General features: G+C 40.9%; 1 protein-coding gene across 4 annotated transcripts in view; it reads left to right on the top strand.

The window, feature by feature from the left end:
* LOC142097656 (transmembrane protein 180-like) overlaps positions 1-12,132 on the top strand; it is a 29,200-nt gene extending 17,068 nt beyond the window's left edge. For all 4 annotated transcript variants that reach the window (XM_075179695.1, XM_075179692.1, XM_075179693.1 and 1 more), the window contains exons 6-7: positions 7,147-7,290; positions 9,879-12,132. In XM_075179695.1, the coding sequence (XP_075035796.1) occupies positions 7,147-7,290; positions 9,879-10,008 (274 nt within the window). In that variant the 3' untranslated portion in view covers positions 10,009-12,132. The remainder of the gene's footprint in view (positions 1-7,146; positions 7,291-9,878) is intronic.
* The last annotated feature ends 4,595 nt before the right edge of the window (positions 12,133-16,727 follow it).

Genomic DNA, 16,727 nt, shown 5'->3' with positions numbered 1-16,727 from the left:
TTATAACAGGCCCTTTCTAACATACATTGTGCAGTACCTGCATATACAAAGCCATGTTACAGTCAGTCTCAATCCCAGTTAGAAAGGTCACCTCTTAATTGGTAAACCTCTGGTGCTGCCACTCTGTTTACACATTTAGGGCTAGATTTACTAAGCTGCGGGTTATAAAAAGTGGGGATGTTGCCTATGGCAACCAATCAGATTCTAGCTTTCATTTATTTAGTACCTTCTACAAAATGACAGCTAGAATCTGATTGGTTTCTATAGGCAACATCCCCACTTTTTCAAACCCGCAGCTTAGTAAATCTAGCCCTTAGTCCAGAAATACTAACAGATATTGGTGAAAGTCTCCAGAGTTCTCACAAGTTTGGCTGTTTCTTTCTCGACAATATACCAACAAGCAGTGATTGTATTTCCTATATAGTGAATTGTGATTGGCTGGAGTAAACTTTTGGAAGCCCAGCCTTGTTTATACAACCAATAACAACGCTTTCTTTGCTACCTAATTAGATTATGGCCTGAGCCATTTTTTTGAGGGAGCTCAGTGTGATGAAGTTCCCTCACTGGGTGTCTGAGCCCCAAACTCTCCATCAGCTAGTGGGATTGTGTGTGTTAGTAGCTATTACTGGTAACAAAAAACAAGTAAAACCTACCTGTGATTTTTAAGGAGAAAATACAACCATAAAGTCAGTAAAATCAAAATGCATGTTAACTGATATGTAAAGACATGACAGAATTTAAGATAATTTAAATGGCATGTACCCCAATTTTTAGCTAAGTCTTATGTTATGCTTCAAGCTCAGCCTATCAATATATAATGAAACAGAACCTGAAGTCTGGTGTGAATAGAAAAAAAAACTGTTTATCACACTAAAAACAGCCTATATGTTATGTCTTGTAGCTTCAGTACTGACAAGAGCCTCAAATATTTACATAAAATATACGTCAATGTCCATTAATATTTTTGTTAAATACATTTGTATAAACATACATTCTCAAGGCCTGTCTATTCTACAATAAACAGCCCTTCACTCCCTTCCATTCTCCTCTCGCGTCACAGTGGAGAGAGTAAGATGTTGCTTTATTGTGATGGTACCAGAGCGCCTCCTCCCAGGGCACATATACTGCAACAGCTGGTACCAGAGCGCCTCCTCCCAGGGCACATATACTGCAGCAGCTGGTACCAGAGCGCCTCCTCCCAGGGCACATATACTGCAGCAGCTGGTACCAGAGCGCCTCCTCCCTGGGCACATATACTGCAACAGCTGGTACCAGAGCGCCTCCTCCCAGGGCACATATACTGCAGCAGCTGGTACCAGAGCGCCTCCTCCCTGGGCACATATACTGCAACAGCTGGTACCAGAGCGCCTCCTCCCAGGGCACATATACTGCAGCAGCTGGTACCAGAGCGCCTCCTCCCTGGGCACATATACTGCAACAGCTGGTACCAGAGCGCCTCCTCCCAGGGCACATATACTGCAGCAGCTGGTACCAGAGCGCCTACTCCCTGGGCACATATACTGCAGCAGCTGGTACCAGAGCGCCTCCTCCCTGGGCACATATACTGCAGCAGCTGGTACCAGAGCGCCTCCTCCCTGGGCACATATACTGCAGCAGCTGGTACCAGAGCGCCTCCTCCCTGGGCACATATACTGCAGCAGCTGGTACCAGAGCGCCTCCTCCCTGGGCACATATACTGTAGCAGCTGGTACCAGAGCGCCTCCTCCCTGGGCACATATACTGCAACAGCTGGTACCAGAGCGCCTCACCCCTGACCACATATACTCCAACAGCTGGTACCAGAGCGCCTCATCCCAGGGCGTATACTGCAGCAGCTGGTACCAGAGCGCCTCACCCCTGGCCACATATACTGCAACAGCTGGTACCAGAGCGCCTCATCCCTGGGCACGTATACTGCAGCAGCTGGTACCAGAGCGCCTCATCCCAGGGCGTATACTGCAGCAGCTGGTACCAGAGCGCCTCATCCCAGGGCGTATACTGCAGCAGCTGGTACCAGAGCGCGCTATAGGCAACATCTCCACTTTTTCAAATCCGCAGTTTTGTAAATATACCCCCAGGTGTGTGTGTTTCATACTGTATGTATTAATGAAGGTAGTACAGGCATTCTTTACTTCTATATAACATGGTGTGTTTCCACTTGCACTTTTAAATGTGTTGTTGGTGAATTGTTGATCAGGTTTACACTATATAGCACCAAAAAGGCTAAAGTAGGAACTATCCCGAAGCCTTAGAGTATAGCAGACCACCTGCTATGTTTTACTATGACAGGCATGAGTTGCCTGTTTATATATGCATTACATGCATAGCTTGCAAAACTAGTTTGTAGCAATAATTACCTGACCTAAATCTCATTACTGCAGATTTTATTCCTCACTGCGTGATCCATTATTTCTGTCTGTCTGGAGGCCTGTTACATATTCATGTTACCCTATTTTATATAAATAGTTCACTGGTCCCATTGTTTCATAGAACAGATTTACTAGAAGTGAGCTGAAAACCTCTCTATAAAATCAAGGGTTATGATACATACTTGTGTATTCATATAAACATATAGCTTTTTATTTTCATGCTTCCTGCTCTTCACCTTTTCCTTCCAGCCGGATAAGACAAACCACATCCAGTTTTAATCATACTTTCCAACTTTGGAGATCATCCCAAAGTTTGCCATGTCTTGGGGGCGTGACTACGCTAATTGCATCATTAGACAATACCATTTTTGGCCTATTATAGCAGGGGCGACACAATTAGCCAAGCCCCCACCCACTTCACCAATGATGCGGACAGGATTCGGGAGGTTGCCCTCCTCTCGCAGGAGTCTGGGAGAGCTCCCAAAAATTTGGGAGTCTCCCGGACATTCTGGGAGAGTAGGCAACTATGGTTGTAATGATAAACTAAATTAGCCCAAAATGGTTGGGGGACTGATTCAGACTTAAATGTAAAGATGCCTCATTGTCGTGTGCGCAAAGAAGCAGCTGAACATTTGTATGCAACCCTAAATGCAGCATATAGATCTATCCAGAGCAAAGATATCACCATCATAATACCACAATCATAATCGGCAATTCCAAAACTTGCATCGCCTGTGTTAGTGCAAAATTTGCATGTCATAACAGACGGATTTCAAGATCCCATAGACTGTAAGCTTGCGAGCAGGGTTCTCTTACCTCTCTGTATGTATTACCCAGTATTGTCTTATTAATGCTTGTTCCCAATTGTAAAGTGCTACGGAATTTGCTGGCGCTATATAAATAAATAAATGATGATGATGATATTGATGATCTGAGTGACAGAAAATAAGAGACATCTCATCTCCTCCACTGTACTGCACTTGAGCATTAATGCCCCTCATCAATCTCTCCAATTGCAAAGGGGCTGTAAGATATGTGCGGCTGTAAATTATGTATTGCCGGACTGAGAAGTGCTTCATGTTATTACAGCTGAAATATCTGTTGAGTTACAGCTTGCTGGTTAGCACCAGCAGTCATGCAGTCACTGAGAAAGTTTTGAGTATAATGAACTTTGACACACTTAATTTTAGGTTCATTCTAATATTAATGTTAAAGGGCATGGGGAAGGGAATGATCTGTCAATTAAAAAAAATATATATATTGTCTCACCGATTATGATCATCATGTTTGATCTAATTTAATTTTAGAATTATTAACACACACACACACACACACACACACACACACACACACACACACACACACACACACACACACACACTTCTAAAGAAAAACACAGAGAGAGAGATAATATCACAGCCTTCTTCTGCCGAACGGAAGGTAGGAAGGGCAGAGGCACACGTGGGCAGGGGGGCAGAGGCACACGTGGGCAGGGGTCAGAGGCACACGTGGGCAGGGGGGGCAGAGGCACACGTGGGCGTGGGGGGCAGAGGCACACGGAGAGGCGCGGCAGAGGCACACGTGGGCAGGGGGGCAGAGGCACACGTGGAGAGGGAAAATTGGACGAATGGCCAGCGATGGAGCAGATGGGTGAGCTGACTTTGAGCAGGCACGGGCCACTGCCAACCGGGTCACCGATTTCTTCTGAAGACCTTTATTCCTGTGTACCATGAGCCAGGAACATGTGGAACAGTTGGGAGGTATTTTCCACTGTTCACTTTCCGTAAACATTGCGTGGACCAGTTAATGGTGTGTGTGTGTCATGTAAGGGAAGAGGAGAGTGATTAGTGGGAGGCGCTACCCATGCCATCCATGATGCAGGCCGCACCCCCTCTAATAGCGTGCTGCTGCTCTCAATAGACCCTTCATGACTTTCAGCTGCAAGTCCATGGGGCCCTGACTGTGGGCTATTTAATGTGGTTATTAGTTTAAGCTCTACCACTACCTACAGTTTTATATTGTCAAAGTGAAAATGTTTCTGCCACTGTCTGGTATGTTCAGACTCTCTTTAGCACTTTTGAGAACTGCTTAGATGATGGCTCTTACCGTACCATGCAGACATCTCAAAGCGGGAAAAATAAACAAGAAATAGGAAGAATGAACCACTGGAGTTGGAGAAGAAGCTCCAAAATGGCTGCCAGACGTTGAGAGAGTCCCAGGTTGGGAGGCGCCTACATGGAAATGGTCTGCACAGATATATGTTTAAGATGGCAGGCATAGATGGAAATGAGCATGGTTAAGAAGTTCTGCTGCATTACTTTGGGACCACATTTAATGTTCGTTCTAAAATACAGCTAGTTTTAGCTTGATGTGTGTATTAAGTCACAATCTTTTTTTGTATGTCACAAGTACATATTATATATTTTCATTACATTTCTTTAAAACTTTTTCTCTTTTAAAATACTCATTCTGCCCTCATTTATGTTTTCAAGTAATCACCAGGGGACTTACATATTACATGTTTGGATATTTGTATTAAAAATGTGCCTGGATGGTACAAAAGCTGAACGTTTGTAATTACTCCCGGTTAGTGGTATCTCCTCCGCACCCATAACAAGCAGTCCTCCCGAGGGGAGTGAGAGGCTCTGTGGTTCTCCGCCAACCAGGAACACCCCTTAAATCTGCTCTCTCCACTCCGTCTATCCTATTTAAATATCTTGTCTTGCGAAATTGCGTCACATTTTCGCATGTGGGTGCAAGATGGAGGGGCATGAACTGTGTACCACTAAAGCACCTAGCCATTAGCAACATTTGGGGAAGTAGGACAGCGTAACGTGTCCATCCCTCTGAGGTCACTCCACTCAGCTGAGGCCGGCACTGCATATCCTGCCCCCGTACATGCACAGAAAAAGCAGAATGCTGGCCTCTGTATGCATGGATGGAAAAGCACCCGCCCCCAAGGAACCACAGCAGCCGTATGGGATTCTCTGGTGTTGGTTCCATCACTGGGCAGGAATGTACCCAACATGGATTTAGCTGGAAACCATAAGGTTGCACGACCCACAATGTTTGAGGGCCACTTCTATAAGTGATGTTAGGTTTATCTTATTGTCATTGTTGTAGTTCCCATGTGAAGTTTACCTTCTCACGCAGACTAATGACCTGGATTGCCTCAGGGGTGTGATCTTATGATCACACCTCTTTGCCTCAGGCACATCAAATCCTTAAGGCAGGTGTGTCTGCATGGTGCTAAGCTACTGCTTCCATAACCTCTTTTAGCTGCTTATTCAAGTGTTTTATTTACTATTTCATATTAAGCCCAAGAAACTGCATAATTAAAGTAAACATTGTCCACTGTTTATAAGTAGGATTTTTCTTTTTACTATATATTCTTATAAATGTTCAGTAGAATACAGGGACTGAAGAGACAAGGATCATTCTGTATGAATATCCTTTATATGTTCTTCTGTGTCTGCACATTTGTACCTTTTGGTATAAGTGAGAGCTTCGGTTTCTCAGATGAGGTCAGATAAAACATCATATATAGACGCTTCTTGCATACACATATGTCATGAAACATTGCAGAAAACTCTTATACCTTTACTGAAACATAGTTACAAGCATGAACATTTGAACAAAGTAGCTCACAGATATGGGAGTACAATTGTTTTGCGAACTTACAAAATAAGCACTAAGGGCCTGAGTCATTAAGGCGTATCTGGCTGTTTTTAGCGTATCCTCTGCAAAATTATTCTGTGCATGCTCAAAACCAGCTGATTTTTTAATTAATGTATTTATTTTTAAAGGCTCACTACAGACTACATTTTAGGGGAGTGAATCGAGTTGAGACTCGGCAGATGAATGTAGGCAATGTACCGTAAAGGGATGATTTCACCCTTACGTCCTCCACCTGCAAGGGGTCTAGTCTAAGTGCTTGCGCCAGGTCTAGCGGCATTACAGCCACAGACCCGACAGCACTAGACAGTCGTAAAAGATAGATGTAAAAAGAAAAGTGTGGAGTCCCCCATCCAAACGAGCCATTTACTAACCACTGCTTCTTAATGTATGAAATGCTCTCACTTGTCCACCTTGTACACTTCAAGATGCGCGCTCCCTTTTCGGTCATTGGACCTGTCCCTGGAAGATCTGCGCATAGCATGTAGGTTTGTAGATGCCTCTAAAGATTTACATATAAGAAACAGTGATACCAAAAGTTCATACTGCTAACACTTTCATTCATTCAAATATCTCAGTTTGTCTCCCATATTACTGCTTGATTTATCCTTATAAATGTCTTACATTATCTATAAGTGTCGGGGAATTGGGATGTTTTTCATTACATATGTGCTTGAAAGGTGTATTTTTATAAAGGAATGTGCTTTTCCACAAATATACAACTTTGCAACCACACAGAGGCTGCCATCTTGCTTCCCAATCCCATAAATCTGGATACATTTGCACACAAGTAGGGAATGTCATAGAAGAGCATTTGGGGTATATTTACTAAACTGCGGGTTTGAAAAAGTGGAGATGTTGCCTATAGCAACCAATCAGATTCTAGCTGTCATTTTGTAGAATGTATTAGATAAAAGACAACTAGAATCTAATTGGTTGCTATAGGCAACATCTCCACTTTTTCAAACCTGCAGTTTAGTAAATATACCCCTTTGTATTGCAGGTTTGCACTTATGGTTAATGAGTTTTACAGTTTTAAGATAATAAGTAATGATTCTTAATAATGTCTATTTAAAGCGCCTATTTTTTTTACATTGATTAGGTCTCCACTGTCCTCCATGGTTTTTGGAACAAATGCACTCTTCACAAAGCCTGCTCAGTCCCTGGCACCTATGTTAGTTGTCGCTATACTTAATCAGTATGGATATGAACACTTAACCAACAAGGCTGGTGAGCCAGATCCCAGGTGAGTTCAGCACTGGCACTATACCCTGAAAAATGGATATGTGTCCTCATCAGCATGCCTCTGACAAGGGAAATCCTGGCTTCTAAATTCATTGAATGGGTAATTCTGTCTTGCGATGTTTCAGTGTTCCATAATGTATTAGAGCCATTAGTTTATGGGAACATAAGAATCGACAGCAGTTGCTAAGGTGTAGCTGATACAGGTCCATGTGAATGACTTCTTTCCTAGTTCTATGCTATCCAAGTACAATATACTAGGAGTTACATAAGATGTGATATCTTCTGATGCCCAAGATGGGGAAGGTTCCACCTATTAAATATCTAAGGGGATACATGTTTCACCAACTCAAATCAATATTATTGTTGGATCACTACCAGCTGTCCTGGTACAGTATTGTACAGTATAAGCCAACTGTTGCGGTACAGTGAAATAGTCATGATTTCCAACCAATCATCGACCGTGTGAATAGTTGAAGGTTGTTAACCTCATTGCTCTAGCCCAGCATGGCGAAAAGAGATGCTCAAAAATCGCGAACCTATTCTAAATTCTTTTGTTTTCACTGTGAACAGTACTATCTTTGAAGTGGGTCGTTCAAGGTTCACCGTTAGATTTTCGTAATAAAATTAAAAGTCTAAATATTTCAAATTTAACTCTTACAGTGCACAAACTGGCTTGATCCATTCAACGCTCTTGTTTTTTTTTAATGGTTCAAAAATTTAATAAATTCTGGCACATTTTAGAACAGATTTGTCAAACCAGTTTTACATTTGAAACGTTTGAGCATCTCTAATGTCGACCAACAGGATTGCAGTTCAGGCCTGCGTTCTGATGGGAATGATGGTCCCACACACACAGTGCTAGTGGTTATTGTTCAATCTGGCTTTTCCTCCATACTACATACATCCAATCCAATTTGAGCACAGTTTGATATGGTAGGACAAGGCCCGAGTCCTCCTCTATACAGCCGGTACGCTGGTATTTATGGTATGTGCCATTATATGCTGGACCAGTCAGTATGTACCAGTGTATTTTTATACGTAAGAGCTTATTAATTATTGCTGGTATATTGGGCCGGTCAATATTTGTAGGACTAGTAGTAGTATGTGATAATGTAAATAGTTATTTCCATAGGGGGTGTGTAGTGTTTTTTTGGTGAAGCGAGAATGTGTATATAACGGTATGTGTCTACGATATATTTATACTTACAAGTTATGTGGTGCGTATATAAATCTTGTGCCAGCGATATTAATAACCATTGTATAAAAAAGAAAAAAACATGTAGAAATTAAAATAGATTGTGAAAAAAAATATTTACATTTAAATAATTTGGTATATTCCAATATTCTTTAGAAATGTATTTTATTTATATGTGAGTGTACAGAACACATTACTTGGCATCAAAATATATGTGCTCATTTGTGATAATCTTTGTAATTGACTCTTACTACATGGGCAATGGTTTCTGACTATAAATATAGACATGTTATGTGTCTCTTTATATCCGTATTGGGAGGAATGATGGTGAATTTATGATAACTTACTATTAATGGGCTACACATAATGGCCGTTTGGTGCCATCATCTGGTGGAATAGTGTAATTACTAATATAAAAACGCTTAACGGTTCCACTAGCATAACATCATCACCATCATCATCACCATTTATTTATATAGCGCCACTGATTCCGCAGCGCTGTACAGAGAACTCACTCATATCAGTCCCTCCCCATTTGGGCTTACAGTCTAAATTCACACACACACACACACACACACACACACACACACACACACACACACACACACACACACACACACACACACACGTCAATTTACACTAAAGGACAGGTTGCCCTATATGAAATTTTATTTCATGACTGACATCATTAAAGGCATATGCAAGGTATCTATGCAAGCATTTGTCTATTATTACACAACATAATATAGTTGTAATTATCCTATCTACACACACACACACGTCAATTTACACTAAAGGACAGGTTGCCCTATATGAAATTTTATTTCATGACTGACATCATTAAAGGCATATGCAAGGTATCTATGCAAGCATTTGTCTATTATTACACAACATAATATAGTTGTAATTATCCTATCTACTACAGATCATATTTTCCTACATTGGCATGGACTCTTCCGGGAGATCAGAGGGAAGGGGGCGTGTTGGTGGCATGTAATTAGGCCCCGCCTCCAAGACATCAATCACGGTTTCCAGCCAATTACAGCAGGGGGCGCGGCTACCATGACACACGCTTCGCATCCTAAGCCACGCCCCCGCCACTTTACTATTGTGGCAATTAGGAACCGGGAGGTTGCCCTGTCGAGAGTCTCCCGGACATTCCGGGAGAGTAGGCAACTATGCCATAGATGCATAATTATTCAAGCATTTGTATTAAACATTAGCGATCCAAAGAAAAGTAATAAAAGATATCCGTGTACATATGGGTTTAATTTATTATTATTATTATTATATTTTGCATTGCATTTATAAAGTTGGATCATATAGGTGGCAAAGGATTGTGTAAAATATATTCTGTCTACAAGCATCAATATAATGATTTTTTTTTTATCCAGCTTATTTTTAGGCCTCCATGACGCTATGTTCTGTTTGGCGTGTTTCATTCCGCTCTGTATAGCCGTCATACAGATTATTTTATGGACACCGTATTCTATCCGGACCAGCCATGTAACCAGTACAGATTGAGTGGCTGAATAAAATGACTTTTTGCACTATTAAGCATAGCTGGGATATCACAGATGCCTTCTAGTTTATTTTAAATGCTGTACGGTAAGCGGCATCCTGCAATGGGCATTTTCTTGTATCTTTCTCTGACCAAGCTGCTGTTGAACAGCTAGCTCTTGTAAGGATGTGCAACCATGAAGTTCATTCCTCTGAGTAGAATACTCCCGAGCTTAGGTTTTTTGCTAAGAGGTCTGATTGAAAGCTGCTAATTGCTACCACGGCATCACAGCAGTACAGAAAGCCTCCGAGCCAGTGCTGTATTGCTAGCCAATGGTGAGTTAGAGCCCCAATTACAGAAATATTTATTTACACTACATAACTGTCTGCTACAGTTTCTACTAGTACAAATGAATGAAGTGAGATTACATTTTTCACTATATTATATATATATATATATATATATATATATATATATATATATATATATATATATAATGTATATTGATATTTTGATATTTTCTTAGTATACATACACTTAGTGCCCACTTTTTAGGTACAACCTTCTACTACTGGAAGCCCCCCATCTTTGCCCCCAGAACAGTCTGCATACTTCATGTCATGGATTTACAAGGTGCTGGTACATGTAGACATGATAGCATCATGCAGTTGCTGCAGATTTGGCAGCTGTACATTGATTCTGCAGATCTGCGCTCTATTGGACTATGATCCGGTGACCGTGGAGGACATTGGAATACAGTGAACTCATTGTCACGTCCGTGAAACCAGTTTGCGATGACGTGTGCTTTGTGAAGTGGCACGTTATCCTGCTGTAGGTAACCACTAGAAGATGAGCAGACTGTGGCCATAAAGGGAGGCACATGGTCAGCAACAATGCTCAGGTAGGCCGTGATATTTAAACAATGCTAAATTGGTATTAAGGAGCCTAATGTGTGCCATGAGAACATTCCCCACACCATTACACCACCACCAGCCTGCACCGTTAACACAAGGCAGGAAGGATCGGTGGATTCATTTTATTTATACGGAATTCTGACACTACCTGCTGCATGTCGCAGCAAAAATTGAGACAAACCAGGTAACTTCAACTGTCCAGTGTGTTGATCCTGTGCCCACTGTAGCCTCCGTTCCTGTTCTTAGTTGACAGCAGTGTAACCTGGTGTGGTCATCTGCTGCTGAAGCCCATCTACTTCAAGATACAACATGCTGTGCGTTCAGAGATCTCCTTACCACTGCTGCCTTCCTGTCAGCTTGAACCAGTCTAACCTTTCTCATTAACAAGGCATTTTTTCTCACAGCACCGACGCTCACTGGATGTTTTTTGTGGGGGGGGAGGGGGGGCATCAATCTGTAAATTTTATATGCGTAAAAATTCCCATGACATCATCAATACTCAAACCACCCTGTCAGCACCAACAGTCATTCCACGGTCATAGTCGATTAGATCACATTTCTTCCCATCTGGTTTTTGGTCGTACCTCTTGACCATGTCTCCATACTTTCAAGATATGAGTTGCTACCACATGATTGGCCAATTAGATATTTGTATTAACATACAGGTGAACCTAATATAGTGACCACTGAGTGTATAATTTGAGTGCCATTTATTAAGGAAATATATTTTAAGGCAGCTTTGTTAATGGGCATTTTACCATTTGTTTTTGCAGTACACAATATAGCCAATTCCCTGTCTGAATTAAGAGAGATATAAAACACTACTTTTTCTGTTTTTCTGCATTGCCGTTTATTGCTGTTACCTTTGCTTTGTAGATATGGACTGTGAGGGTGTATTCAGTTTTAAGGGATATGTTGAACCAAGATTTTTTTTATCTGTTTAATATTAGGATTATGTAACAAAAATAAATGTATATATTTGTTTGACTTTGGTTCTCAAGAAACCAAATGTGTGTTATAATGGATATGAATAAGACCTATGTAAGATATTTGACTTTGAATGCTCTTTCAGGGGTTTGTAATGTGAGGGTAAACACTAATACAGGTCTCATCGTAATCAGTCCAATTCTAGGGTGTAGCAGGGTGTAGCAGGGGGTCACATTAAGATAAGTTAATAATGAATTCATATTTAACCTTGATTTTAATAAAGAATTGTCTTTTTATGCAACATTCTATCATGGTATGAAGTGACTTTCATTATAGTGATTTGCTGTACTCATATTGGGAAAGGACAGAAGCCTACTTGGATGTCATATTTTACCAGCTGGTTATTTCACTAATACACTGTTGTTTTAAATTCAATATTTTATAGATGTCTTCTTGAGGACTAATAGAAAGGTAACCCTGTGGGTAAATGTGTAACTGGCTCGGCTGTGAGAGCTTTCCTGCACAGTGTAAGTCAGAGATGGGATGTAGGAACTTTGTTTCATATAGAGGTGTTTTCGGCACCAGTTTCATAGGGATCTCACATCCATGGACACAATTACTGGTGAAGAATGGATAGCAGCTGCTATGTGACCGGGCAGCTGAGGGGCCCGAGTAAGGTAAGTTAGGGTAGGGTGTACCTCCCAAGAAACTTTAAGGGCCCTTTCAAAACGTTGCCATGGGCCCATACATTTCTCACTATCACTACTATGTGTTTTTAGGTGAACTCGTTCCTTCCACTATCCACCTCTAACGTACTGCTTGCCCCAGGTCCCCTTGTCACTTCTTGGCACAGGCCCTGGCACAGGCAGCCATGTCCTCCATAACAATCATGGTCTCCCACAAGATCAGCACACACAGCGCCTGCTGCTGTGAACATGGATTTGTTCCAAATGCCTCCCTCTGGAAGACCACTTTAATTTGATAGTGTAATGGGATAATATCAAGTCACCAACCAAAGTCTTGAGTCGGGGTCAAACAGGGGCTTAATTGTGAGGATCCACACCACAAGTCCCGTGTACCAGCGCTACGCCCCATGTTCATGGCTCTGCTAGTGGAGAGGGGTGAGACTTCCACCCTCCCGAGACACCAGTCATCACTAGACTGAATCCGAGCCCTAAAATAGGCCCAAACTCCTCCCCTCTGAGGAATGGGTGGGGCTTCCTCCTGACTCCCAGGAGGTTAACCCTTTCCTCAGATGTGGCAGTTTCTCACCCTGGTTTAAACATACTCTTATTTTCTGGCTTTTTTTCTGTGGTGCCTTCCGTGGCCTTTATATAATCAAGCCATCACTGTTTATAGCTGTTGGACTTTCCCACATATTACTTCTGCTCTGTGTATAGAATACAATTGTATCCAAAGATCAGATTTCTGTCGCATACAGGGCAAGGAAAATAAACACCCTGTCTAGGTGATGTAAATGCTTTGGTGAAAAACACAAAGAAGCAAGGAAAAACGGTGTTTCGAAATAACAGTGCAAATGTAAGACGGTATTAAACTGCGTCCAGATTTGTACTTTCTGAATCCATTTGACTAATGCTTTTCCCAGATTACCTTTGTTATATTATGCAACATCTCTGCAGCATACTCCCTATTAACCTCTTCACTACAGCAATGGGCGTAAGTACACTATTATTACAGGCAGTTTTTTAAATTATGCCCAACGTGCGTCCAACTCGGCATCAGGCCCGATATATTTACTACACTAGAATTCTTATAGGTGTTCTCCTTTCACTTGCATAGAATGTTACTGACAATGATATTAGAAACAAACTACCACGTAAAGGAATAATACATAGAAAACCTTAATAGTAATAATAATATGTTGTAAAAAGGAAATAAAACATAGTAATTATGGTTTAACATATCTTTCTAGAGCTATAATATCAGAGGGTCACTGATGTTAGTGAGAACATTCCTGAAATGTAGAAGATGTTAAAAATGGGCAGTGACTAAACTGTAAGCATGGCTAGCATAGCATTTAGTGGTAGCTCGTGATGGGCTATTGAACCTTACAATTTACTAGTGTGTGATATATAATGTCTGTACTTTTAAAGTAGATATGGTTAAATATAATTGGTTGTTAAAGGGTATAGGAAATTCTAATGTGCTTCCTCCCAATATAAGTTATATACGAGAAAATATATCCCCCTACTATAAATTATAAGGTTATTGAAAGTCACTGCGAAGTTGTGTGACCATATAAAGACGGCTGATAGCGGAGAGTGTATGTGCACCTCCATGTACGCGGGGAAGACCATCGAGGCAGAGGGGTGCATTACCAGGGCATTCTGAGGTGTTTTTTGGCTGTTCCACTGTACTTGAACAACACTTATCTACTTAATTCCTCCATCAAATTTACCGCAACTAGATATTAATTAAACAGTTCACAATATACCAAGCATCACTCTGCCCCTTTCCCCTGTGGTAACCTCTCACACTAACCTCTAACAAGAGGTTGTGACAGAATGAAATTTTACATTCTCATGTAAAAAAACAAAAAGAAACTAAAAATGATGTATGCCAAAACAGACTTTAATACTTAAATAAAATACTATTATGTTTAAGTTGTCATATAACCACTCTATATTATATGGAATAATACAGAGGTCCATGACCGGCAGCTTTGTGGTCACTGAACTCTGTGACTTCCCATACCCTTATATCTCAGCGACTGGCGCATTACTCACTATGTATTGTTACATGGGCAGAGGAGCATTGTGTTAGCATATTACAGTTGTTGTGAGTACTACTTAGTATAGGAAACTATAAGAGAATCTGTATAGACTTACATTATTAGTTGTTATATTTGTCCACCTCCTATGATCTGCCACGATTTATTTTCTTATGTAAAGCAGTAAATTTTTTACCATTCCATTAAGTGATGACAATAAAAGTTAAACGTTATAAATTACACCAGTGTATGATTACTTCCTCTGTTCTCTGAGTGACTCTAAGGGGCATATTCAATTATTCTGAATCCCCGCGGCGTTAAAACTATTACCGTTATTGCGGTAATAGTAAGCTGCGGCTCAGGGAGCTGCGAGCTGAAATCCAGCGAGAAAACTACCGTAATAACGGTATTTACGCGCACTATTAACGTAATAACGGTATTTACGCGCACTATTAACGTAATAACGGTATTTACACGCACTATTAACGTAATAACGGTATTTACGCGCACTATTAACGTAATAACGGTATTTACACGCACTATTAACGTAATAACGGTATTTACGCGCACTATTAACGTAATAACGGTATTTACGCGCACTATTAACGTAATAACGGTATTTACGCGCACTATTAACGTAATAACGGTATTTACACGCACTATTAACGTAATAACGGTATTTACACGCACTATTAACGTAATAACGGTATTTACGCGCACTATTAACGTAATAACGGTATTTACGCGCACTATTAACGTAATAACGGTATTTACGCGCACTATTAACGTAATAACGGTAATAGTGCGCGGAGCTCAAGATTTTTGCCGTTTCCGCCAACAATTGAATATGCCCCTAAAGAAAGGTACAGCAGGTGCCAAAGTGAGAAAGGAAACATCTTAAGTAATAAAGTCAGTAAGGGATTCTGCAAGTCTCTGATAATAGTCGACTTTGCAGGAGAAATTTAAAACGGCAATGGCTTTCATAGCACCTTTTGCCTTGAAAGCCATTGCCGTTTTAAATTTCCCCTGCAGAGTCGCCAACTTGCAGAAGCCGCTGCTTAATACATTTACCTCCAGGTCTTATCTGCGGTTGTGGAACTAGGGAATGTGGGGCCCAGGTATGAAATTATAAATTCTAAAATATTGTTTTGTTTAGCTTCTTTTATGTGTTCGACTTAAGGGGACATCAAGATTGTCTTATTAAAAGTGTCTCTTTTATGCGCTTCAATGTTACATTGCTCGAAGTGAGTCTATAAATGCGCTATTATAAGGTGAAAAAAAAAAATCATTGGATCAAAAGTATTGGGACAAGATCTGACATCTGCCACCGCCGAGGTGGTGAAAAAAAATCATTGTGTGAGGAGAAACATACAATGCACCTTCCCACAAAGCATGGAACTGCCCCCCTAGATGTGCCCTTTCTCCCTGAAATAATATTGGCTCGCAAGACAGAATTTTTTGTTTTGAATTTAAGTGAAAGAATAGGGAGAGTGCACATCAATCTACTGCAGTAGGAAACACAATTATTTGAACCTGATGCCGGTCGAAGATACAATCTCATCTTGGTTGCCAAAGAGATCAGAGTGCACACAGGTAATGTCAACAACAAGACTTCCTAAATCGAGTTGGGCAGCTTTACATTGCAGGAACGTGGCCCCTTCCTCTAATGAGACATGCTGGGCACTTTTCTAAACAGAGTAACTTGTTGATGGTACTACTTATGTGTGCTTTGTGAATTTTTTTTGTTAAAAGTATCAGCGCAAAGCAACGAACAGTGGTGCTGAGCGATGTAGAGGGCACAGATAATTTAGAAGCAATTCTAGTTTTCTCTAGAATGAATAGATTTAAGATCAAATACTTGTATACTGATCTGATTGATGCTGAACTTAATAATGTGTGGGCCAAAACAAGGGAGTCTTGGAAGCAAGATATCACGGATCTCCGTCCTCCTGGAGAGATCCTGCGCTACACGAAATATACATTGAAAGCCCTCAGCTCTGCTAGACTTCAAGAGGTCCATATTAGATCAATTAATAGGGCATATATATATATATATATATATATATATATAGATATCGCAAATACAGAGGAGGTATATAGTAAAAACAGATTTGGGTATATGCCCTAAATGTCAAAAATCTCAGGCTTCTTTGGCACACAATATGTGGTC

Source organism: Mixophyes fleayi, chromosome 7 (assembly GCF_038048845.1).
Source record: "Mixophyes fleayi isolate aMixFle1 chromosome 7, aMixFle1.hap1, whole genome shotgun sequence".
Taxonomy (NCBI): Eukaryota; Metazoa; Chordata; class Amphibia; order Anura; family Limnodynastidae; genus Mixophyes; species Mixophyes fleayi.
The sequence above is the reverse complement of the archived record's forward strand: the minus strand, read 5'-3'. Positions and strand labels throughout refer to the sequence as shown.